The following is a 25,284-nucleotide window of genomic DNA, read 5'->3' on the forward strand; positions in this document are numbered from 1 at the left end:
TGTAATTATTGGCTTTTTACTCACCTATGTAAAACAATGTACTTTTGTAAATGGATTTCTGACCACTTTACACTGCCTTTTTTTCTTTCTTTTTTTACATAAAAAGTAAGCACTGTCAATCAAGGAATTTTAAGGTTTATTTCCTCTTTAGAAATGATTGATAGCCTTTTAGATTTACAAGTTGACAAGTTAAAGGGTTCTATTGGTATAATTATGTACTAAATTCACAGTCTTTCAATTTAAATGTCCTTTTAAAACCACAAGATTATCATACCTGTATTTTGAAAAGTGGGCCAGTCAGTTTGGGTTGGTATACAAATTGCTTCCATTAGCCTTGGGACCTATTTGAATTTAATACAGTTTTTAAAGTTGGTAGTACTTTCAATAGTACTTTTAAAATTTAGGTTAATGGAAATGCATTTTAAGTACAGCATATAGTAACTTGTTTTTTAATGTATAGATGGATGTCAAGAATACAAATAGTGCCTCTATATTCAGTATGAAAAAACACCATGCTGATAGCTTTGGTTATAATTTTAAAAGTTTTGTGAGAGGAAAAAAGAAACAATTTTTACTTTATGGGGTATGAGAAGGCAATGGAGCTCACACTCTCTCCCAGCCCAGGGGCTTAGTGTTTCAAGGAGAATCAAGGTGCATGATAATGTAGTCCTATTCTTTGTGCACATGAATAATGGGAGAATCCAAGTGGTCCAGGTCAGCTTGATGTTCAGACTAGTTATGAAATGGGTACCAAGAATGAATGTCTAAGCAGTTGATAGGGTTAGAACAAAGCCTATTGTTCCATTTGGCAAGCTAACATCAAGTCTGACTACTCATAGTTTCTTGAAAATCAGCCCCCACTCAAAGAGACTATTAAACATTTTATATAATAAATAGAGGATTTAGAGGATATAAATGTGGCTTTTAGCAGAGGTTGGAATTTTTTCCCCCTCAAAGACAAAACCATAGTAAGCTTATGGCTCAAAAAAAACCTGCCCTTACAATACGTAGGAAGGTTTTTATATTCAGTACTTTAATAATAGCTGGCAACATGAATGATTCTTTTGCACTTGGCATATATCTTCTAATCAAAAAGGACTTTTCCTAGAATATGTAAATATTGGGGGAGAAGGGGTTCTAAGTATTTTATCAAATAATTCATGCCAGAGATTTTGAAGATAAATAATTGTCTAATTCTAGCATTATTTACAAAGTCCCTACACTTGCAAAAATACCATCATAGACACTGGAGCAGGTGGGGTTTAGTATCTGATTAAGCCAAATCCTCACATCTCACCTCAAACTGTCTTTGAACTCGGCCTTGATGCTAGGGGCTCATCTGAGATAAAAGGAGTCAGCCAGGATTTTTAGCTGCCATTGTTGTCCCCTCATTGTCAGTTCAGAAAACCAAGTGCTTTGTTTTCTTGCACATCCTCTAATTGTGATTTCTCTCTTGCAGCTCTCAATGAACCCACCATTGATTATGGTTTCCAGAGGTTACAGAAGGTCATTCCCCGGCACCCCGGTGACCCTGAGCGTTTGCCAAAGGTCAGGATCCCTTCTAGTGTTTCACTTATGATATGTCAGAATGTGAACGCTTCAAGGTGAAATTCATCAGTGATGTCAATTTGTTCATAATAGTCAAGTAAGAAGTATTTTATGTTTTTTTTTCTGTGCAAAGCACTAATTGTTACATATACCAGAAAAATACAATGTTTTGGTCTCTTAACAGGTGCTCACAATGTAGGCACTCTTTACAGTAGGAAAATCTTTGCATGAGAATGAGCAAGAGACCAGAAATAACTATAAAATATCAGATCTGTCATCTTTTAATGTCCTCCAATACACAAATAGTTATTGAACATCAACTAAACTAGCATACATACTGCCTTATGCAAAGAGAACATGGTGCTTTCCTGTAAGGATTTTAAAATCCAGCTGTGCAGACAAGACAAACATGGAAAAAATTAGAAAATATGATACAAGGCAAGCCTTTGTCAAAAGAACTGTATAGACACTAATTGCTTTTGGGTTTCATAATATAGCATGTAAATTATCCATGTAAACTAATGGAAAGGGATAAAAGGACTAGCTTATAGTCTCTCTGTACATCAGTTTACTCATTTGAGATGGTTAGACTAAATGAATCTCAAAGATCATTCTGATTCCAAATTTATGAACAAATATTAAACTTGTGACTTCAAAGTAAAGTTTCCATTATCAGCCCACACAGAAATTAGATGTTAACTGCATTTTGTTTAAGTCAAATCAAGAAGTTTTTCCCCCCCCATTCAGTTATATCTTAGCGATGTCAGCTCATTTCAGAAACAGATTTTTTAAAAAAAATGAAACTGGAAACATTCAGCTACAGCTGAGTCTTTAAATATATCTATTCCATTCTGATGCTCTCATATCATGCTGTTCCTAAGACTCATTGTCTTCCTTGAGTGTTGGAAAAGAATTATAAAGGTCAGATAGCTCCTCTGACCTTCTAAAGGATGTTGTCCTTCTAGAAGGCAGACTATGTTTGACTAGTGTCAGAGATCAGAACCTCTTTGCCTTCACCCAGTATGGGTGAGCTACATGTCCTCTCCAACTCTGAGGACATCACTCTTTTTTTTCTCTCTCAGAATTCAATTATCTTCACCTTGGTGGAGCTCTTTGAAAGCATTTTGCTTAAAAAGTTGTGATTTTGGTCTGTCAGCTTAGTTATAGCTTTTCTTTTTAAAAAGGGCTTCTTTTTAATAATTCCTTTTTCCATCTTTACCTCTCTCTCTCTGACATTCTTAGTGAATAATTAAGTAATCTAATTTATAGTAATGAATGACAGTCTTTTTCAATTGTTCAGATGTATTTATCTTTGGTTCTATCTGGATGTTTCTGTGGATATCTTATGAGTAAAATTAAAATATTTTTTCTTAAATTATGGTGATCCAAATGCTTTCATTTACCCCAATGGTAGACAGCTAATCAAATGAAAACTATATCTTAGGATCACAGATCCAGGGCTATAAGATTCTTCATGGGCCCTCTAATACAAACCTCAATTTACATTTCAGAAGAGAATCTTGTCTGGTAGTTATGAATTTTTTCCTAGATAGGGCCTAATGTCCACTGTAGGACTTTATTAGCCCATCAGATTTAATTAAAATGGTGTCGCTGCACTCAGAGATGATTAAGCTTCTATAGGCTGGGATTGGATGGTGACACTAGTTTATGTAAATTATAGCTGTCATGGAATCACATGGATATACTCTAAACCCTCAAAATCAAGGATAGGATCTTTTACTTACTTTAAATTGCCTCCTCCTCATCCAAGCTAAATGGAAAATAATTGAGTTTACTGGTGAAGGTATGTGAAATCAATGAGAAGCACCTAGGCAATGAAAATAAGAACAGAAAAAAGGATTATGAAATTTGGATATTGTGGGTTTTTTTAAAAAAAATATAAAATGTCATTATGATGGTCCTCAATTTTCTATAATAGAATACAGATTTTATGAGGTTTTTTTCCCCCTTTAGAGATTCTTAGAAGTTTAGGTCTGGGCTCAAAATTTTGAGCCTAAAAATCGAGGGCACATTGACTCTGGGTATTATAGTTGTGGGCACACTGTAGCTCAAATAAAGTCTTTTTAGCAAGAGGCTATCCTCCCCTGTCAAAAGTAAAATAAAGATTTTTTTTACCTCTTAATATGTCAGAAAAGAATAAATAAGCAGGGATTGGAGCAATCATTAAGAATCTGGGGAAATTCAAGAAGTTTATACTTTACCATACCTTTTGTTGTTATAATGTTAGGAATGAACTCAATCTCTGCCTTCTAAAACAGCCACATTTAGAGTAACTGTTAGTGACTGGAACTCAAAGTTTGTTTTGGTAATTAGAAATAGTTTTGAAAAACTAAGAGTTATGGGAAACTTATTTAGGGATCAATGATGGCAGAGAATCTGCCTATTTTATTAAGGGAAATCCCCTGCGTATTTTATCAAAGGGAAAAGCTAAAATGAAAGATCAGCAAATCAATGCTCAATTATCAATTCCTCTTAGAATAGTGAAGAGAGGATTAGATTTAGAAACAGGTAGATTCCAGTGAGGATCATAGTACACCTTGGACACATAGTTTGATAACCTTGGGCAAGTCTCCCTATGCCTTAGTTTTTTCACCTGAAAATAAGAAGGTTATATTCAGTGGCCTCTCTGGGCCTTTCCAGCTCCAAGTTGCCATCCTACATTCACCATTATAATATCTTTATGCAGCATTGTATACTTTTTTCCAAGTGATTTATCTAATTATTTCAAAGAAGGATAGATATCATTATCCCTGTTTTTTTAGATGAGAAAACTAAAATTACTTTCTCAAATAGAAGGTTTGGCTCCTTAGAAGTCATCCTAATAAACATCTGTTGTACACAAACATAATATATTTATGCTAAGCCTAGGTAGAGGAAAGGTTAGGACAAAGCTTAGAAACCACACCAGTCATTCTAAGCAGGTTTCTTCCAGTCCCCAAATTCCTACCTAGCATGAGGAAGACCAATTTCAAGGGGAAAGTTGGATGTACTTCACACACTGTGATGATGGTAGACGTCTGGAGGGTGGGTTCTTAGAAACTGTAGTGTCAACAGCTGAAGGACATGTGGTGATCCCAGGCAAATTGGCAAGGAGCTATCATCTTTTTTTTTCTCCGAAGGCTAGCAGTATCCCTATGCCCTTTCAGTGAGTTATCATTTTAAGTGGGTCTCTCAGTATTTGTTCAGAGGTCCTGAACTTAAGGATCTCCATTGGAAGCAGACTCTATGAGAGGCAACTTGGGGAGGGGAGTGGGGGTTTTCAGTTCCCTTCTATCTCCTCAGTTGAGTCCCAGGCTGTTCCTTTAGCTCTCCTCTGCAAGGATAAGGACATTAGAGCATCATCAGCTTCTCTCAGACCCATTCCCTGTAGGCCTCACCCTACTTAACATAGTCTCATTATCTCTATCCTAATTCACCACAGGGAGGGGTTGAGATAGGGGTAAAGGAGGTTGTATGGGGAAGAATTCAACATGATAAACATATTTCTTTCAAGGAGCAGTCACTCTTTTAAAGAAAATAAAGCAGTTTGAGGAAAAGTAACAAAGGCTGTATTTGTGTATTTTGCTTTATGGGGCTGAAAATATCTAGTAAATTGATCCTGTGGGAGTAATAAATACACATTACTTTATCTTGTACCTCATGTCCTATACCCCAGAGCCTTGATAGAACAACACCACTTAATAGACTTAAAAAAAGAGTAATTACAGTCATTGGTTGTGTGATTTTTCAGCCCTTCCAGCCCTGCCTGACCTTCTAATTTAGCTCACCGTATCTAACTAATGCATTTATATTCATCTTTTATGAAGCATGTGTAGTACAAAATTGACTTTACAGCCTTTAGCAAGCTGTCCTACCAGGTTTGAGGTTTGGTTAGTAGTAAGCCGAATAGTAGCTACCTATCTTTATATGTGTATATAGAGATCAAACACATAGGTGGCTCAGTGCATTTTTTATCCTTTAGGGAACATAATAAAAAGTATTTATTGCAATTTTTTTACTTTAAAGCTTTTATACATTTTAGCGTTATTTACAGCTAAACACAAAGGCAAAAGATGCGAGTGTTTTTTTTAAATGATTACTGTTAATGTTTCTGCTTGTCAGAAGTGCTTAAATTTTCCTGCACTTTGTCTAAAAACTTAGTACCGTTGCCTTTTAAGAATAACACATTTAAAAAGATCTTGCAAGTCTGATTTGCAAACACCACTGACAGTTTATGATGAGCGATGGTACAAAATTTGCAACATGTTTGTCATTTCTTTGCCCGACATATTAAGAGAGTGGCTTAAGAAAAAAAGAAGAATCCAGTAGAAAAAAATTAAGCAAAATAAAGATAAAAACAACAAAGCAAAAAACCCCACCTCCCCCACCCCAAACAAACCCCAAACCTTGAGCTGAAGAGCACATCAGAATATCTCATTCAGTCTTTCTCATGACTTCTACTCAGTTCGCTCAGCCAGTAGAACACAATTGTTCTCTATGCATTTTTTCTCTCACCATATGGTCTCCTCATTACCATACACTAAGGGTCCATATGGGGAACTTGTGAAGTGAACTGTATTCATTTTAACTGCCAGATGAGCAGCCTTTTGCTTTGCAAGCTTAGCTTAAGTCATCTGCTGTCTTTATGTTGTTATGGCAACACAGTACCAATAAAAAATTCTAATCTACTGTAAGTGATCACAGTGTTTTAAGTGGTTGCCTGTAACTGCCCTCTAAGCAATGGGGATTGGTCTTTGAAAATGATAAAGGGTTATTGTTATTTCCAGCAGGTGGCAGTAAAGGAACCATGGTGTGGATCCATGGGAAGCAGCGGGGAGGAGAGTCTGGAGTTTTGCATTTTTCCTTGTGTCTGTTTGAGGGTACAGGCTGCGTAGTGGTCAGCTACCTCTCCTATCCCACCTCCCAGTGTAGTAGTAGACTGATAATCCAGCGTTGGCAATAAAGTCATCAGTATTGGCAGAGGAATAAAATGGAAGCCTAGGGAAGTGAGGCCAGCCTCCCCTTCTTTGGCATTCCGCAGCCTCCATAGCCACTAGGTTGCTTTGCCTGCTTTTCAAAATTAGTCACTCCAAACACCATGCTAATTAAGAGTACCTTAAAGTAATGGAAGTAGGCAGCAACATCCTTAAATATAAATCATTTTCACCTCCACAGGCCCCATGATATGTTGCATCTCTGTCTCTCTATCTGTATTGAAAGTGAATGTTTATAGTCTCAGTTCATCAGTTCACATTAGCCTCATGCTGAATATTTAAACACAGAACAATTTGAACACACCATGAAGGAAGACAGTGACTGCACTTTCATTTGGAACAGCAAGGGCTCATCTAATAATAATTTAGTAAATCAGCCATTTAGTGTCTCAGTTGTACCCTACATTGTGCCAAATATTATTCAGTTCCACTGTACACTTACAAAATTGAAATTCAGACCAGTCACACAGAACTCCTTTGCTCAGTGAAAGAGATGAAACTGAAAGACACCTTCCCCTTAAGAGCATTGGTGCTTGGTGATTTATCACAAATTCAGTGTCGGAGCAAAATAAAATGGCTAGCGATATATAGTCTAATTATTCTTTTATTGTTTTTGTCTTCTATTCAAGACCTATCAGGAGTTCAGACTGGTAGTGACATTAGTGAAAACAAAAGTAAGAAAATGTATAACCGCAGTGCCATCAGAAGAACATCCCAACTTATGGTGCTTATGGGTTCCAGGAAGGAATCAGAAGTACTTTAGATTAAAGATTTAGGGCCCTATGCCTTTTCTTTAATTAGAAGATAATATTCAAGAAGGTCATGAGATATACATGAGGCCTAGCCCAAAGTCATAAAAGCATAGGGGGAGAACATGTTTTATGAAAAATTCCTATGTGAATTAAATTAACTTCCTGAAAAATTTGTCAATCTGTGCTTTCTCCTGTGTATAGGAAAAAAAAAAAAAAACGTTGTATTTTCCTCAGGCAACCACAAAATAGTCAAATTCAGATCCGAAGAGTAGGGACTTATTTGTTTCAAGTAACTTGTGATATCTACTTCTTTTCCTTTTAGACATCCTCTCTTTTATTTTGTCCTAAAATGTCTAATTTTTGAATCTAAAAAAGAACTACCTTAAGCTACCATGGATCTTCATTGCACTGTGGAAATGTAAATCTAAGAACATATAATTTTATAAATGAAATTTCATTCTTCCTTTTCCCTTCCTATTATTATCAAATACCAGTGGTGGTGGTGTTTGGACAGGAGAAGGTAGCTTGGTGATAGCCCTCTGTTTTAATTTGGTTGTGGAAACAATGACAATCAAAAGATGCAGTCAGTCGTAATTATTACAGCAATAGAATTTTTCTACACAAATACTTTTTTGTTTTTAGCACAGAAGCTCCTTATATGAAAAAAAGTATGTGTTTGCGTATATGTGTGTGTGTGTGTGTGTGTGTGTGTGTGTGTGTGTGTGTGTGTAGCATATGGGAACATTTAATACAATTAATGATGGTTTAGAAGCAATAACAAGAAACATACATGGAAGAAAATTCAGACTTTAAAGAGGTAAGAACAATTAAATGCCCCATTTGATAGAGCTAGTCACCATTTTTAGTTCAAGAAAACAACTCAAAACAGATTAAGGTAGGTGGTCTTCACTCTGTTTACTATGCTAGACTTGAGCAACGTAATAATTCAGCACTGACAATCTTTATTCAAGTAGGCACCAAGTCCCTGTGGTATTTACAATTTACAATTACAAAAAATTTGAAAATCATGAGATGTTGACATAATAGGTAAAGCACTGAGTTTGGGATTCTAGGATTTAGTCCCAGTTTCTGTTACTAACCCACCAGGACAATGGATCTTTGGGCTGTAGATTTTTTCTTTTGTAAAATAAAGGGTTTGGATTCAATGATCATTATGGTTCTTTACAACTCTGGTATCCTATTATTATACCACATCTTGGATATGATTGAGGCCTTATGTCTTTCTTTTTGCCATTGGAGACTCAACTGGCTCAGAGGGATGAGATGCTAAAACATTTAGAAAGGATAGGTATAACTAGAATCCTTGCATTTTGGCCTTCAGCTGGAATAATGAACTTGAAGAAGAAAACTATAACTCACCCAATTCTTCTTCTGAACCCAAGAAGGCCTAGTACCTTTGTTGTGTATGTGTTTGTGTGGCATATGGAAGGAATCTAACTCAGACTTTCATGTGCCCATGGCAATGATGCCATTTAAGGAGACACAATAGTAGAAGCACTTCCCCTCAAAAAAAAAAAGCACTGCCATAATTCTTTTTAGAAAAATCTAGTTTTACAATGTATACTTAACTGCTGACATTTGAAAAGCCAACTCTTTTGGTAAAATGAATCAAACCATAATGTTTCTTTTATGAGATCCCTTGCAGGAAGGGAAGGTTTGGCACCTCTTGGAGATCAAGACTAGTGATCCATCATAGTAAAGTCAGCTGTCCTAGCCAGCTTCTCAGAGGTCACTCGATCGAACCAGCAGCTCTTACAACTATATTATTGCTTACGGAACAGTAATTGAGGCAACACAGATAAAAATTACCTGGTCTAATAGGCAGTGAACAATTTTCACTCAATAAAATTATAAGCCAAATCATTCATTTCATAACACTCTGACTAATTTATTTGTTGACCTTTTAATATCCATAGCTCTTCAGTGGTATTAACTGCAACTCAGACAAAATCTCTTGTTCATTTTACTTTCATTGATCCCCCCCCCTTTCATTGAGGCAATAGCAGTCTGTTTGAGAACAGCCTTTTCTTTCCTTCATGAAAGTCAATCATGTAAGTTAGTAGTCTTATGTTGATATAGCTGCATTAGCTTACAACCTGTTCTAAGTATGACACAAAGCAATCTCACACTGTCTTTGTAAGCAAGACTAAGCTTTTCAGATCAACTCTGTGAAGATTTCAGCCTACTTTCATATTCCTGAGTGATGATACAATAATAGATGCAAGAAGAAAAAGGACTGTTCATTTAAACTGAATATAAAAGCAAAATGAAAAGCGGAGAAATTTAAGAAACTCACTCCATTACTTACCAGCAGAGAATGCATTTGAGGTTGTGTCAATAGAAAAGGTGGCCATTCAGCTTTTGGCTGTATTAATTTCTGCAAATTTTCAGTCAGTGGTGTTGGAGGGATACTTCTCTTTTTAAACACATGAATAATCATATAATGCACTGCATGTAGTCACAACTTCCATGAAAGTGCCTAGTATCATAAAATACTATAAAAATTTTTAGAATGCAGGGTTATAAAATATAATTGTTAACATGTTTATCATTTTATGCTTCTCTAGAAATAACTGCTTGTTACCTGAACCTAATCTATGTTCCTCCTTTCCATTTCAATTTAGTTCAAAGTGGCCCTTAGTTATAATGAGAATGTCCCTTTCAAGAGAAGTACATTTAATTACAACCATCATGGAATGTAAGTGACTCTATTCAGTTGTAGGGTTTATGAGTAATGTTTAAAATCTGATATTCAAACATTCTCATGTTATGGTAAAATTTTGTTTTGAGCATTTCAGATTGTTAGAATAATATCTATTTTTGAGAATTACTCTATAGACCAGACATAAAGCAGTATTGAAATGTCCCTTTGATTATCTCTCCTACATTTCTCATTGTATTGATTTTTAAAATAAAAATAATTGTATTCTGAAATATGATTAGAGTACTGGATTTAAATTAATAAGAACACCTAATAGCTTTACTCTTACTAGTTTTGTGACTCTGGGTAAATTTTTTTCTTTTTTTTATTTCTACTTGTTTTAGTGTCTTTATCTGGAAAATGTGAGTATGGCAGGGTAAGATTGGGGGATAGGAGAAAGGAATAGTGCTGGTGGTAAGGAGTTTAGATGAAATGATCTATTGGCCAGAGCACTTCCAGCTCTAGTGACCGTGATGCTACTTAGATAAAGAAGGTAAGGAAGAATGACCCTCATTCATTTCAACAAATATTTTTGAACACTTTTAGTAGATTCTCAAATGGTTAGAGAACTGGGCAGAGGGAGCCAGGGAGTTGTGAATTCAAATTCTGAAATAGTTATGTGCGTTCCTGGGCAATTCACTTAACCTCAAAAGTTTAGAATCAAGGACCTCTAAGATACCTTCCTGTTCTAAATTTAGGATGCTATAATCGATTGTGTGTGTGTGTGTGTGTGTGTGTGTGTGTGTGTGTGTGTGTGAGAGAGAGAGAGAGAGAGAGAGAGAGAGAGAGAGAGAGAGAGAGAGAGAGATCATTAGGGCTAGAGTGACCTTAGAATGGGGTAAAAGAACCTTGGTATAGAATTAGAAATCCTGGTTCAAATCTTGTCACTGGTAAGGATGTATCAGGATATACCAGAGCAAGTTACTTAATCCTTCTTGGCCTCAGTTTCCTCATTTGTCAAAAGAGGAAGTTGGTCTAAATGGCTCAGGAAGTCTTGTCTGGCTCTCAACTGACAATCCTATTATTGGGTTGGAGAATATATCAGAACCTTATAAAAATACTCAAAGACAAGAGAAGGGAGACCATCGTCCAAACCTGACCTCCTTAAAGATAGCATCTATGCCAGGTTCACAATTATCTGCAGTTATAGTACATAAAATAAATTATTTGGAATACCCAAGAATTATTTATAAAGTGAAATATTAAAAAGTTAAATTCTAAAATCTATTATAGCTATATAGCAAGGAGATCCAAAAGTTCTGTTACTGGGAATAAATGAAAATGCTGATTTCCTAATAAGCAGAGAGAAGAGGCAGTTGGAATATAGACAGAATACCTAAATCATAATTAATTCTGATCTCATTTAATATATGTTATTAAATCCAACAAGTATTTGATTACCTACTATGTATAAAACATTGTATTAAGCAAAGGAGATAGAAAGATGCATAATGGCTTTACAATCTATAAAATATTTTCATTACAACTACTCTTTTATTATATCCATTTTTCAGAATAGGGAATGGCTGATAGATATTAGGCAATTTGCTCACAGTAACATAGCTAAAAATTGTAGCATTATTAGGAATAGATTTCATATTTCCTGACTCAAAGTTATGTTATTTCTAAAGTGTCATAATCCCTATATGACTTAGGCCTTGACCTCAAAAAGTTTCCTGACTAGATGGGGAGGTAAGACAGATGTACCAACTATTTAGACAAATTATATATATATAGCAAAGAATAACATAACACCTAGATAACAAGAAGTATATAGTAACATGAAACATCCTACTTCATCTAAACTTTTATTTGATATAATTTTCCATCAGCAAAAGAAGTTTTGAACATGTATCCCAAATGAATGTTTGTATACTTATCGCAAGTTATATTAATGTGCCATCATACTAATAATTCTTTATCTTATAAAGTTACACAAAGTAGAAATTTAAAGGAATGAAACATTTCAAAATACTATTGTGTTAAATATTACAAAATGTTTTGCTTTTTATTATGATATTTTTTGTGAGATCAATGTGATTAATATGCTTCATTTCTTTTATTTTACAAGGCAATGGGGTTAAGTGACTTGCCCAAGGTCACACAGCTAGGTAATTATTAAGTGTCTGAGGTTGAATTTGAACTCAGGTCCTCCTGAGTGCTCTATTCACTGCACCACCTAGTTGCCCCAATATGCTTCATTTAAAGAAATTATTAGTCTAATCCTTTACCATACAATGATTTGAGTCTAGTTTTTAGTAAATTTGTCTCAATACATGATTTTCATGATTCTCATACCTGAAATAGACATTTCATAGAGCTACAAGGACACAAATGATAGATGTTTATTATAGTCTGTTCTTATTTAATCATGTTTTTCATTTTTAATCACACCCACCAGTTATACAGAGGATTTTTGTTGAGATTCAGTCAATAAATTTCTTCCCATCTTGATGTCAACTTAGAGGTTACTTTCTGGATTTTTTAAAATACAAATGAGTTTAAAACCCATTGAAACTCTTCATTTGGAAGATTACAAGAGTAGAAAATTTTACTTCCAATTTGTGAAGTATATAGAGCTGAGAATTTTTAATCTTACATTTTATATCTTACATTGTTTTGAGCAATCCAGAGAGAGAAAAATATCTATCCAGAAGGAGGTCTAAATAGTATCAAATGATATAGATAAGACAAGAAAGATGAGAAATGATGATATAACTTGAAGAGATTATTTGTAATTTTGAAGAGAAGAATATCTGCTGAGTGAGGAATGAAAGTTAAGAATGAGATCATAATTTGGGAGATTTGAAGGAAATGGGACCCTCAACAGAAGTAGGGAAATTCAGTAGAAGCATGAGTTTAGAGGGAAATATAATGTAACGTGATCTGTAATGCAGTCACAAGCTATCTATGCATCTTCAGTCAATGCACCTCATTCTGTCCCACCAAGAAATGAAAAGGGGAAAGAGCAGTTACTATCTTGGAGTACAGAGCCCTTCACACTCTCAGAGAGTGTGGTAGTGATGGTGGTGGGTAAAATATTGCTTGTGTACCTGTTGTTAAATTAAAGTTACCTTGAGGGATCAAGATGGAACCCAAAGGGGGGGTGAAAGGTTGGGAGCCTTTCCTGCACAACCCTGGGAAGACTTTGTTAATTTATTGGATAAAGGGAGTGATGCAATATGACCTCAAGGGATAACTAAAGATAAGTACATGTCATCCTTTGCCTATCATGGCCAATCACAATCTGGGCTATCATGAGCTAAATATGATGTACACTCTCTTCTCATACTATGATTGCTAATCATTTAGGAACATGCCATCATTTTGGAGACCACTGATCAAGATAATTCTAGATAGCTGCGTTCTCTTAGATAGATGAATGTTCCCAACTAAAGCTGAAGGATTTTATGATAACTCTCATGAAAGACTTAGTTTGACTTCTGCTTGAGAACAAACCTAATTCTCTCCATTTTTTGGTCATTCTCATTTTTAATATAGGTGTCTTATCTCAATGACTCTGCAAACTGTGACTGATCAAGAGAAAAAGAAAGCCAGAATCTATTCTTTTACCTTATGGTCATTATCAAAATATTGGTTCTGTAAATCATATATTAGTTGTGAATAGAAAGATATTATTTAAAGGTATCTTGTTCTAAGGGAAAGGAAAATATTAAATAATTGTATGGTGAATTTTTGAAGTACCTTGAATGCAAATCCAGATAATCTGTAGTATTTAAAACATTGGACTGACTTTCTGAATAGTTTTATCTTTGAATAGAAATATACAGTTCTTTTCACTCTGGATATATAAATAAGTACAACAAATACATACTGATTCTCTGTAGAATTAGTGTCAGAAATAAAATAGTCCCATAGTCTCCTGATGTCCATGTTTGTTTCTTTTGTTTTAGAAGGTAAGTGGCCCTTTGAGACTATAATAGATTACAATGGCATAGTAGAAAGGATCAAAGAGCTAATCCACAGTTTAGAACCAGGCATTCACTTTCTAAGAGAGTTGTGACTTTTTTAAATTTAAAATTTATTTCAGGGGACCTAGGATATAGTTAATATATGACTTGACAATCATATAGAATAGCCTCATCATGGCACTGTTACTGTGAGGATCAAATGAAATATGTAAAGCACATTGCAATTCTTAAAACACTATATGATTTATAGTTATTTAAGAGCATTATTATTATGAAAGGAGCTTATGAACTTACATACCTGCATAAGAAAGATTCATTATATCAGCAACAAAATCTTTAAACATAAGAAGCAGAAAGGAATACTCATCCAAGGGTGACATATGGTACAATAATGTTTCTCAAAATTAAGCATGTGGAGTTTATAGTTCAAATTGAACCAAAATTTAGGGCCAAATGGTATAGAGCCAAAGAAAACGTCTTTTGAATTAAAAAATTAAGTGGTTCTCTATGTGCAAACTACTTTGCTAAATGATGAAGATATAAATAGAAAAACTGGGACAGTTACTTCTTTCCAAGAGTTTATACACTGAAGAAAGCAACATATTAAAGTGTATTCTGCTACAGGGCAGATTGGAAGGATTGGAAATTCCAAGTTTCAGAGGTGGAGTGGATGGCAAGTTCCAATGGTCTTTAGGGTATTAGAAGATCAGAAAGAATTTCCTTGTACTATAGGTCATAAAGGCAAGGTTTGGCTGACACTTGGTGGTAGTGGCAAGATATATGTTAAATCTCAGTGGACCTCTAATTTATTGGAAGGTGTAGAGATGTTGACTTATCCAAACCCTCTGAACATATCTTCTGCACTTCCAGTCAGTATTAATACATTAATACAATGCAAATAATGTACTTTTTGTTCTCTAATTCTTTGATGCAAATTAATCATTTCCCTAAAACTTCTTGCAAATTTTTTGAAGAATTTACAATCGCAAAAAATTTTTTGAATGCCTCTTTATATGCTTAGCATCTTGTTACTGCAGAGGATAAAGAAGAATATGGGACATGGTCTTTGCCTTCAAGGATCTAATAGTCTAATTAGAAAGAGAAAATCTAAAATATGTGAAAAACATTTCTATGAAAAGTATATTATTGAATCATATTTTTATAACATTATATCTATAATAGCAAGTCAAAGGAGAATGAAATCTTAATGAGTTAGAGATTTCATACAGGAAGTGGGACTTGATCTAGACCTGGAAGAATGGGTATGTTTGGAATATCTGTAGGGAAGAGTAGAAGTCATTGCAGGTAAAAGTGGCAGAGAATTTAAATAAGTGCATTAATATTCCAAGAAAAAATTTATTTTATTTTTTGCAAAGCAATGAGGTTAAGTGACTTGCCCAAGGTCACACAGCTAAATGTAAGAAAAATTTTTTAAAAAAAGTTTTTCATAATGTGAGTAGATTAGACTTATGAATAAAGAGATTTATCAGTGGAAAACAGTTAAAGATAAGATTGTATAGGTTTAGTCATAGGATGATAACAGTTTCTTTTCTATTCCTTACAGCACCTAGGTTGGTGCTAAGAAATTATAAATATCATTTTTAAGGTATACAAGTTTAACTTTGATTATGATAACTAAAGTTATTACTGCAACAAAAAGATTTTTTCCATGCACTTATTATACAATCAGTATTGCAGCCATTATAACATCTAATGTTGAAATTAAATAAGAAGAAATATCATTTGACTTTATCATTGATAGGTGTAGGAGCATTATTTTTAATTGTGTTATCCAAAAATATCCCTCTACCATCTTAATGGATTATCTATGTCATTGCTCATCAAGTCACAAAACAAAGAAGATAAAACTAACTTTAGTGAAAAGAAATAAGAAGAGACTAGAGAATTTTTAAATGTGTGAAGTATACTTCACAGAAGTATTAACTTTGGAATTTGAGGGAGATTGTAAAAACACAAATTTATAAGTTGATTTACCATTATAATGCACTTTAAACACATCAATGGAGTCTTAGCTTATCCAGAAGATGAATAGTACAAATATTATTCCCATTTTGCAGATGAGGAAACTGAATCTCAGACAGAGGTTAAGTGAAGTACTCAAAGTCAATACAATTTGTTAAATGGTAGAGGTATTCTGTATGAGCATCCTGTGCTTTCTCCATTATATCATGAAAATTTAAATGAAATTGAAAGACATAAAAGTAATCTCACTGTAGAACAAATATTGGTTCAGAAATCACAGTGAATCACTGCAGTGTCTAAGGCATTTTTATTCATCTTTCCAAATACCTGTGTGTGTGTGTGTGTGTGTGTGTGTATAAAATATACATCCACACATCCAAATGTGTGTATAAAACACACACACACATATCAGAGATAGAGGAACAGAGAGAGAGAGAGAGAGAGAGAGACAGAGAGAGAGAGAGAGAGACAGAGAGACAGAGAGAGACAGAGGAAAGATGGACACAGAGAGAGACAAAGAGACAGAGAGAGATTGAGCATTTTTTGAAGCAATCTCCATTTTCATGCTTTGAATTTTATTAAAGGAATATTTTGTTATTTTTTAAAGAAGAAAATATCTTGAAAAGTAAATGCCTACATGAATTAAATATTGGTGTTAGTCAAGTATACTTTTCAGAAATATTGAAATTGCACTTCAATATAGAGGAATTTTTATATTCTCTCTTAATGCCAAAAAATAAGAGTTTAGGAACAATTTCAGAGACAAAAGATTATATTGAACACCTAGCTCTTCCCTTCTGGGAAATTTCTTTTCTAACATCTCAGGCTCAATCATTTTCCAATGTGAAATTACAGATATTTTCAAATTACCATATAAAACTACAAAAAATTACACTCATGACCATAGTAGAGATAGCATACAGTATCAATTTGATTTTAAAAGGCATGCATCTTTTTTATTGCCTGTCATTTTTATAATACCTTTTACAAATTTAATCAATACATTTTAACATTCTATATACTTTAAGTGCAATATACAATAAATATTCAAGTTTCATCTTAAACATGCTTTAGCCTTTAAATTGTTAAAACTGCAGTGCCCTTTCAATCTACTTACATAATGTCATAAAATATACATTTCAAGGTAAATGAAGTCAGCTACTTCAATTTAGTCCCTCAAACTGGTAGTAAATGAGAGGTTAACACTATGGTGCCAAACCCATTATTGAGTAAATTTAGCACCTTGGACAGCTCTGTAAAATCTTTATTGCTTTCCTGACCTGCTCGTCATGTTCTGTCTGTGTGTTCAGTGGCTCTCAGCTCTGATTGAAAGGCAATATATTAGATCCCGAACACAAACACGCTCGGGGGCTAGTTCACTGGGAGCGTAATGACATGGAGGTGAGAGCAATTTTCTGGTCATCGCAATCCAAGCACCTTGCAAGGTCCATTGCGCTAACTCATAGAAGGCTTAGGAGCTCCTCTTTCTTTTCTATAAGCTAGAAATAACTAATATCATGAGAATAACTTTGGTGAATCTGAGACCAATTTAGACTCTTCTCTCAAATCCCAAAGTTAATATTTCAGTGAAGGATAGCCTATCCATTTAAAAATATTATTTTAAGGTAGTGCTCTCAGCAAGACATATGTAGACTTTCTCTGCTTAAGGCTGTTTGCTGGCTTCAGCTGATGCTCCATTGATGACTGGTTGTGTAATATGTATTGAATGGGAAACATGCTTTAAGCATCATGATCCAGCAAAAGCTCCAACTGCTAAGAACTTTAAGGAAAAAAGAAACTTTAATTTTTCATATTCAATTGATAAAATGGAAGTGAAGAACTCAAATTTCTTAACAGTTAATTTTATTTTTTTCTGGATATCATAATTAAAATAATTTTAAAAACCACCTTTCAGCAGTGAAACTGTAACATTAGATAACATCTTGTGTTCTGATAGTAGAATGTATTTCCTCCTGCCAGACATCTCAGAGCTGTTAGGATGAACTTACCTCTTTCCTAGTTGTTGATTCAATGTAGATAAATTAAGAGAAGAATTATTTCAGTTAAAAGCATAGATTTTATCGTATGAAAAAAACCCTTTTTATAAGTTCAGGTTCTAATGCATAAACTATTGTTATTTAGTCAAACCAGAAGTACCTTGTTTTTCCAAAGAGTAAAAAGGAGAACAAAACCAAAATTCCTGAAAGGCTAAATAATAGCATTAATATTTATTTGAAAAAATAAATGTCCAGAGAGAGCTACAAAAGCCAGATTTGAGCAAATAAACTAAATTCATGCTGTTTTGTTTTAATCTTTCCTAGGAGTCAGATAAGGCAGCAGGGTTTAGGAGAGCTCTGTGAAAGCATCACAGACTACATTTGATATGGGGATAAGGTTTAGTGCATCCATACCCATAGTGAATTATTAACCAGTGTGGTCAAATGCCACAACAAATAACAAAAAAAGAAAGGCAAATTCTCTGGTAACCTACATTTAACATTAAAAATATTTCAGATGTATTGATTCAAAAAAATCCATTGATTATATAATGCATCTCACTTCATGTGTAAAGAATAACTGAAATGTGTTTTGTGAAGAGGACTAGAGCAGCTTAAGGCAAGCATAAATGTTTATTGAGAACTCCAAACCCCTCCATCTCATTTTTGAATTTAGGACATTATATATGTCATAAGTAGTTACTCCAGTATGACAACTATTTCATCTTATATTATAGAGAATTTAAAATTGGAAAAATGCTAATATGGATCTAAAAGCTTGTCATTTCAAGAATTTTTCAAGGATTTTTGAAGAGCCTATGGTGACAGCGAAATGAATGCAATTATATCCCTATTTTCTGATCAGAGTCTACGATCTATGACAACTGAGCATTGTGACTCCTTTTCTATGTAGAATATCTAGTGTTGAAAATATTTAAAGTTACATTAAAAAAAACTTTATATACAACCTAAAAGCTAACCATATTATTGTAAATTATTTTCAGAAGTCCTGTTGTGCATTTATGATTCTATGCAATTCATATACTTTTTAGTAAATTAATTTCTTCTTTATTTGTTCTTTATGCATTATAGAGTGAATGAATTTGCAGGAATTAATTAAAAAATCTTCAGAATATCTGGGAAGAGTTTAGATGTCAGTAATCTCTTTGAGTTTTTAATTTTTTTTAGAAAAAATGTTTTTAATCTTTTAGCATTTTTTCTTGTGATTTAAAATTTTGACTCATTATACAGTTAAAAGCAAACAGAAGATAATATCAAGCTAGATGTTTCAATGAAGTATTGTGAAGACCAAAATAAAGCAAAGTAAAGCAAAATATTCTGGAGATTTCCATAAGGATGGTCATGAATGAGAAAAGTATAAGAATGACAAAACACTAGTGAAATTTTTGACATTACGAAAACTGTAGATAGGGCCAGCCTTGAAAACTGGTTTAAAGCAAACTTCAGGGTTTGAGGGTGGGAAGAATTATGTTTTAAGACTATTTGGAAAAAAGAGAAAGGATCACATTCCTTCATCATGTGGATTTAGTTCTGGGCACTCTCATATCATGATTCTGACATACAAGAGAGATAAACAAAAGTAGTTTAATGCTACATGTTTCCAGTAGTCAAAGATTGATTGGAAATCTCTTGAAAATGACCTGTCTGATAAGGTCACAGTTCCTGGAATAAGCAATTAAGTGCAAAATAAACACATCTTAGGGATTCATAACATGCACTGAATGGCATCGATTGTAGTAATCTAGTAAATGACCTCAGAATTGTATTCTGCAATAAACGTATGAGTGCTTTATCCTGCAGATGGCAGACAATTGACTGGTGTATTTTATCTTGCAGCTCCAATGACGCTCACCTTTTGACTTGATTAAGTGTATATGTGAACAGGGATAAACTCATGATTTAACACCATTCTGGAGGTCCTTCCAAAGCAGTCCTGTTCGAGGACTTCCTTGGAAATGAGACTGGGAGAATGCAACTGTATGAAAAGATTAAAGAAAAGTCCCTTCCCTATTATCTTTGCTTCACTCAAAGGAATATATGTGTTTTTCTATTGGCAGGAAGTAATACTCAAACGAGCTGCTGATTTAGTGGAGGCTCTCTATGGTATGCCACATAATAACCAGGTGAGGATGCTTTGGTTTTTCAACATTAAATAGTCTGAGACTACAAAGCTCATTGAATTATTGAGAAAGAGTGTGAGTGTGGGGGGGGAGGGGAGAAGTATATGAACAAAAGATTATGTAACTCATATTGCAGTATAGGATTATTAAATTATACTTCTCTTTTTATAAACCTTTTATTGCCTTCCCTAATTATTACCTTACATGGAAAAGAACTATGAAGTATTTTATATAAGTGAATGGAGTTACTCCAATGTGGTTTTTATTTTACTCATGTGAAGAAAAGTTGGAAACTACAGGGAAAAGGGGTTGGAACTTTTATCACATATGACCAGTGTCAACTGCTTGCTTTGACCATCATTGTTTAGATTACAAAAGATCCAACTCTTCATGACTCTGCAGTGCTGCTAAGTTTATTCTTCAAGCCCTTTAAATTGGTGTGCAACACTGCCTCTCAGAGAGATGCAGTAACTTGGATTTATTATTGCATGACATAGGGTACCAACAATGCTGGATTTAGTGTTTGAAAACCTGACTATGATTACTTGACATTGCTGATATTTATATAATACTTTAAAGTTTTCATAGCATTTTATATATACATCATCTCATTTGAACCTCACAATGACTTTGGAAGGTAGGTTCTGCAGAGACTATCCAGAATATGCAGATTAATATACTCAGACTCAGAAAAATGAGGTGACTTACCTTTGGGCATATAGCTAGTAAGTATCTGAAGTGGGATTTGAAACCAGGCCTCTCCACCAAGTCCGGAATTATATTCACTATACTTATATTCTCCCTCAACAGTTAGAGTCAAGCACCAATGGGCAGTAAATTGTCTGACCTGAGCAATAGCTAGCAATTATATTTCATTTTGAAGGTTTACAGAGCCTTTTCATATCTCAGCTCATTTGAACATCATGACCAGTCTGTGAAGAATGTACTACTATTGCCCCTGTTTTACAGATAAAAAAAAATTGAGGCTGAGGCAGGTTAAGTAATTTGTCCATCTGTCACACTAATAACTTTCAGGTTTTGAATTCAGGTCTTCCAGATTCCAAACTCTTTATTGTATTTTCAGAATGTCTTAGTTCCCACCACCAGAAAGATAAATGCTACTATACTAGGAGAAAGTAATTTGAACCTTCATTTTACTTTTTAGGAAATCATACTGAAGAGGGCAGCTGATATTGCAGAGGCACTGTACAGCGTTCCTCGTAACCACAACCAGCTTCCTGCCCTTGCTAACACTTCTGTTCATGCTGGAATGATGGGAGTTAATTCATTCAGTGGACAACTGGCAGTGAATGTCTCAGAAGCTTCACAAGCCACCAATCAGGGTCAGGAATATCTACCACCCACATCCTGTTTCCTCTGCTTCCTCTCCCCCACCCTCCTTTCTTAATTATCCTTTCAAATAACATTTTCTCCATATGGCATTCCCAATTCTTATTTGTGGTGTGTTATTTTATAAATTTGTTTTAGATTGTCACAATTACTGGTCAGGGACTTGAGGCTGACATGGAAGTGTGAATTTTCTATGTTTTTGACTGTCACATAAAAATATAGGTGACAGATAGCAAGGGAGGCCAGAATTTAAGTCTCAAGGGCCAGGGGACAGCATCAACTCCTGCCAATGGAAGAGAAACCTGTTAGCTTCAGGGTACAACCCTTAAACTGCAATTTATTTCTGTGGCAAACTCATAATTTATAGAACTTGTGTTCCTACTTCCTTCAGCCCTGCTAAGTATTTATGGCATCCCAAGGATGTGTCTTTTTCTTGCTTCCCATTTTAATCACAGAGCTGGTGACACAAAAACCATGTATATTAATGTCAGCCCCCTCTGCACTGGGTTTCAGGGGAGAGTTGGAAAGGAAGAATAAGAAGAACTCTTCTTTTTCTTGTCTCATCCAAAGGTACCACTCACTTAAATCCTTCCCTTGTTCTGAATTTTCTCTCTTCCCAGGTTTCACTCGAAATTCAAGCAGCGTATCCCCACATGGGTATGTGCCTAGCACCACCCCCCAACAGACCAACTATAATTCTGTCACCACAAGTATGAATGGATATGGCAATGCCGGAATGTCCAACTTAGGTGGATCCCCAACCTTCCTCAATGGCTCAGCTGCCAACTCTCCCTATGCCAGTAAGTAGTGTTCTACATTTGTTCACATTTTCATCAAATGGAACTGGAAACTTACTTTGCTGCTCAATATTTGACTTCTATTTTAGATTTCAGAAATTCAGCCTAGGTCTTTCTCTCTGCTAGCAAGCCTGAAGGGTATATCATTAAAGTCACCCTTGATATGAACCCTTACTATCAAGACTCTTCAACAAGCTAAAGTCAGAGCCCTTTTTCTTTAAGAATATGTCTTTCCTTATTTTTCACTGTCTCTAATTTTTATTAATTTTACTTGGATAGATAAATAAGAATAAAAAAAGAAATTTCAAATTTTTCTTTGGCTCCTGTTCAGCTGAAACTGAAGTTCAATTTCAGTGATTTTGAGATAAATAAATCATAGACCTAGACATCTTTATATCTATATATCATCTATAGCTTAGATAGAATTGAGGACCTTTAGTTCAGGTCTCTCAGATGAGGAAACTAAGGTCTAAGTAATTTGCTCCAGGTTGTACAGTTATTAAGTAAGGAAGCTTTTACTTGACTCCAAATGTATTGCCTTAGGCCACAAATTTAAAAGCAGGCATTTTAAAATAAAATTGCTATGTTTATACAATCTCAGTTTGGGGAGATTTAAAAATACTATGCCAAGTTCATACTGAAGGGAGTATTGTTTTGGTGTCAAAAATCTTGCTAAAATACTTTAGTTTTGAAGCTGTGTACAGAAGAAATGTGTATCCAACCCAATCTATTTAGCAATAATAATTTGACCATGTTTGAAATAATTTCCTTTTTCCTAAATTAAAAAAGTTATATATATATATATATATATATATCATATATACATACATACATACATATATATCATATATACACATAGAGAGAGGGTTTATAATTTATCCCAATTTGATAACCCCCAGTGGACATAAAATCTAATAGAGGAAGTTTCTTTTTTCTTCTTTTAGATTTCAAGACAGAAAGTAAAAGAGAGAGACAGAGAGAGAATTCATTATTGTGTTTCCAGAGCATTTTTCTCTATGGCTGAATTCTTTTATTTTTCATCTAGTGCGGTGAGACTTTATGGGGGTAGAACTAGATACTTCCTCACCATTGAAACTACTGAAGAAAGCTATTCCTAGAACTATGTCTGCTAAAGAGTTACAGTTTGAGGTCAGCCTTCACTCCTCTTGCTTTTTATTCTCATCCATCAGAAGGTTGTCCCTGGTAGACCTATCATTTCACTAATACCTAATCCATTCAATCAGAAAATGTTTCAATCATGACCTGAAAATTAAAAGGTGGCATTCTTAATTAAATCAATAAACTAATTGCTGTATAGTAGCAATTCAATTTAGGCACTTTGATTGCTCAGCCTTCCTGAGTACTTGTAGACACCAAGTGACTTCAGCCTAAGATTGTATCTGTCAGACTGTGAAACTTTGAACATTTAATTTCCATTAATTGATTTCCTCAGTGTTCACAAATATAGTATCAGATTCTCAAACAGGCATTCAGATGGGACGATTTTATCTGCATAAATGCAAATAAAATAATAACAGAAAGTCCAAATGATTTGAGATTTTCCCTCTATAACATTTAATTATTCATAAGCTACTCATGTTGAAAAAATCTAAATGGGATTTTAAAAAAATAAATAAAGGAAGACTTTCTACTAGTGAATGTCCTTTCTGGTGTGGTGTCTGATAACCAATAATATTGTAACAAATGGAACTGTTTGACTATATTTCTCCCTTCCTTCTTTGAGATTCCCCACCTCTAAACACACATAATGATCACATTTGCCAAAGAGATTAATTGCCTTCTTCAGTGAAACAGCGGGACTTCAAATCTACGTATATTTAAAAATCAAACCTCCAATACAGGAATTTTGCAATTTAAATGGGGATTATTATTGAGCGCATTTTCACATTTATAAATCCTTGGAGAGGTATAAAAATGCTACCCTCATTAAAAGAAAAATACAGTTTAGAAAATATATCTGTGAAAATTCTGAAGACAGTTCTGTTTTCCTGCTGTGGATGCACCTGATAGCCTCACGTTTGGGTTTTGGATATTGACTAAAATCAATCAGGGTCTGCAAATGAAATGTTGAGGGACCGATTTTATAAAGTCTGCCTCCATTTTTCAACTTCACCTTGAGGCCAAGGTGATACAATGTGGTTAATTCCTACCTGTGCAAAATTCTCAACTCAGATAAAAATATTTACCAACCATTCCATGTAAGGCAGGGGACCATCCATAGGAAAAAAAAAAAGTTTTGCTTTGCAATTAGCAATGAATAAGGAATTTTTTTCTGGGATTTGATTCAGAAGCTTATAATTTCAAATTGTGCCCTTAAAGTCAAACTGTCCATTAGTCCATTAGAAATGGGATACTGTGGGGTTTGTGGGAACAGATAAAATATGGAGAAAAGATTGAAGATAGTCTCTTAGGGAGAAAATCAAGTTGTGTGTGGGATGGCAGGGCTCTCTGGAGATGTGTTGATTGAAATAAACAAGAGCTAAATCACAAGTGCCAAAAGATTAAAGACCAAGTCTAAAGGAGGTCTTGACTGGTGGAGGATATCTATCTGTCCAAATTATTTAAGATCTCCCGGTAAGCTAATCTCCTCTCTCCCTAGTACTGTCAAAGTTTTCCCATCATTAGTCATCATACTGATCCTGAGTACCAGACAGTATTTAAATATCATGGTAATATGTGTGTACACATGCACATGCCTTTCTGTGTATGTATGTAGGCACTTATAAGAAGGACAACATGGCATAGTGACTGGAGACCTGGTCTCAAAGCCTGAAAGGCTTGGATTACAGTCCCAGCCCTTGGATTATTGGCTGTGTGACCCAGGATAAATCAGTTAAATCTCAGGGCTCGAGGTCACCAAGACTACACGTTACAGTGGTGACAATCTGAATTGCTAGAAAGAGTTTCTTCTCTTTTGGGTGGGCCTATTTCCTTGTACCAATGAAAACTCAGGTCCAAATCCTATTCTATTCATGTATATGTATCTACATGTAGCAGTACATATATATATATATATATATATATATATGTATATATATATATGAGTA

At 34.5% G+C, this 25,284-nt stretch overlaps 1 protein-coding gene across 7 annotated transcripts in view; it reads left to right on the forward strand.

The window, feature by feature from the left end:
• EBF1 (EBF transcription factor 1) overlaps window positions 1-25,284 on the forward strand; it is a 453,042-nt gene that overhangs the window by 409,630 nt on the left and 18,128 nt on the right. For all 7 annotated transcript variants that reach the window (XM_074212516.1, XM_074212518.1, XM_074212517.1 and 4 more), the window contains exons 11-14: window positions 1,460-1,548; window positions 20,007-20,072; window positions 21,235-21,412; window positions 22,040-22,219. In XM_074212516.1, the coding sequence (XP_074068617.1) occupies window positions 1,460-1,548; window positions 20,007-20,072; window positions 21,235-21,412; window positions 22,040-22,219 (513 nt within the window). The remainder of the gene's footprint in view (window positions 1-1,459; window positions 1,549-20,006; window positions 20,073-21,234; window positions 21,413-22,039; window positions 22,220-25,284) is intronic.

Source organism: Macrotis lagotis, chromosome 1 (assembly GCF_037893015.1).
Source record: "Macrotis lagotis isolate mMagLag1 chromosome 1, bilby.v1.9.chrom.fasta, whole genome shotgun sequence".
Classification (NCBI taxonomy): Eukaryota; Metazoa; Chordata; class Mammalia; order Peramelemorphia; family Peramelidae; genus Macrotis; species Macrotis lagotis.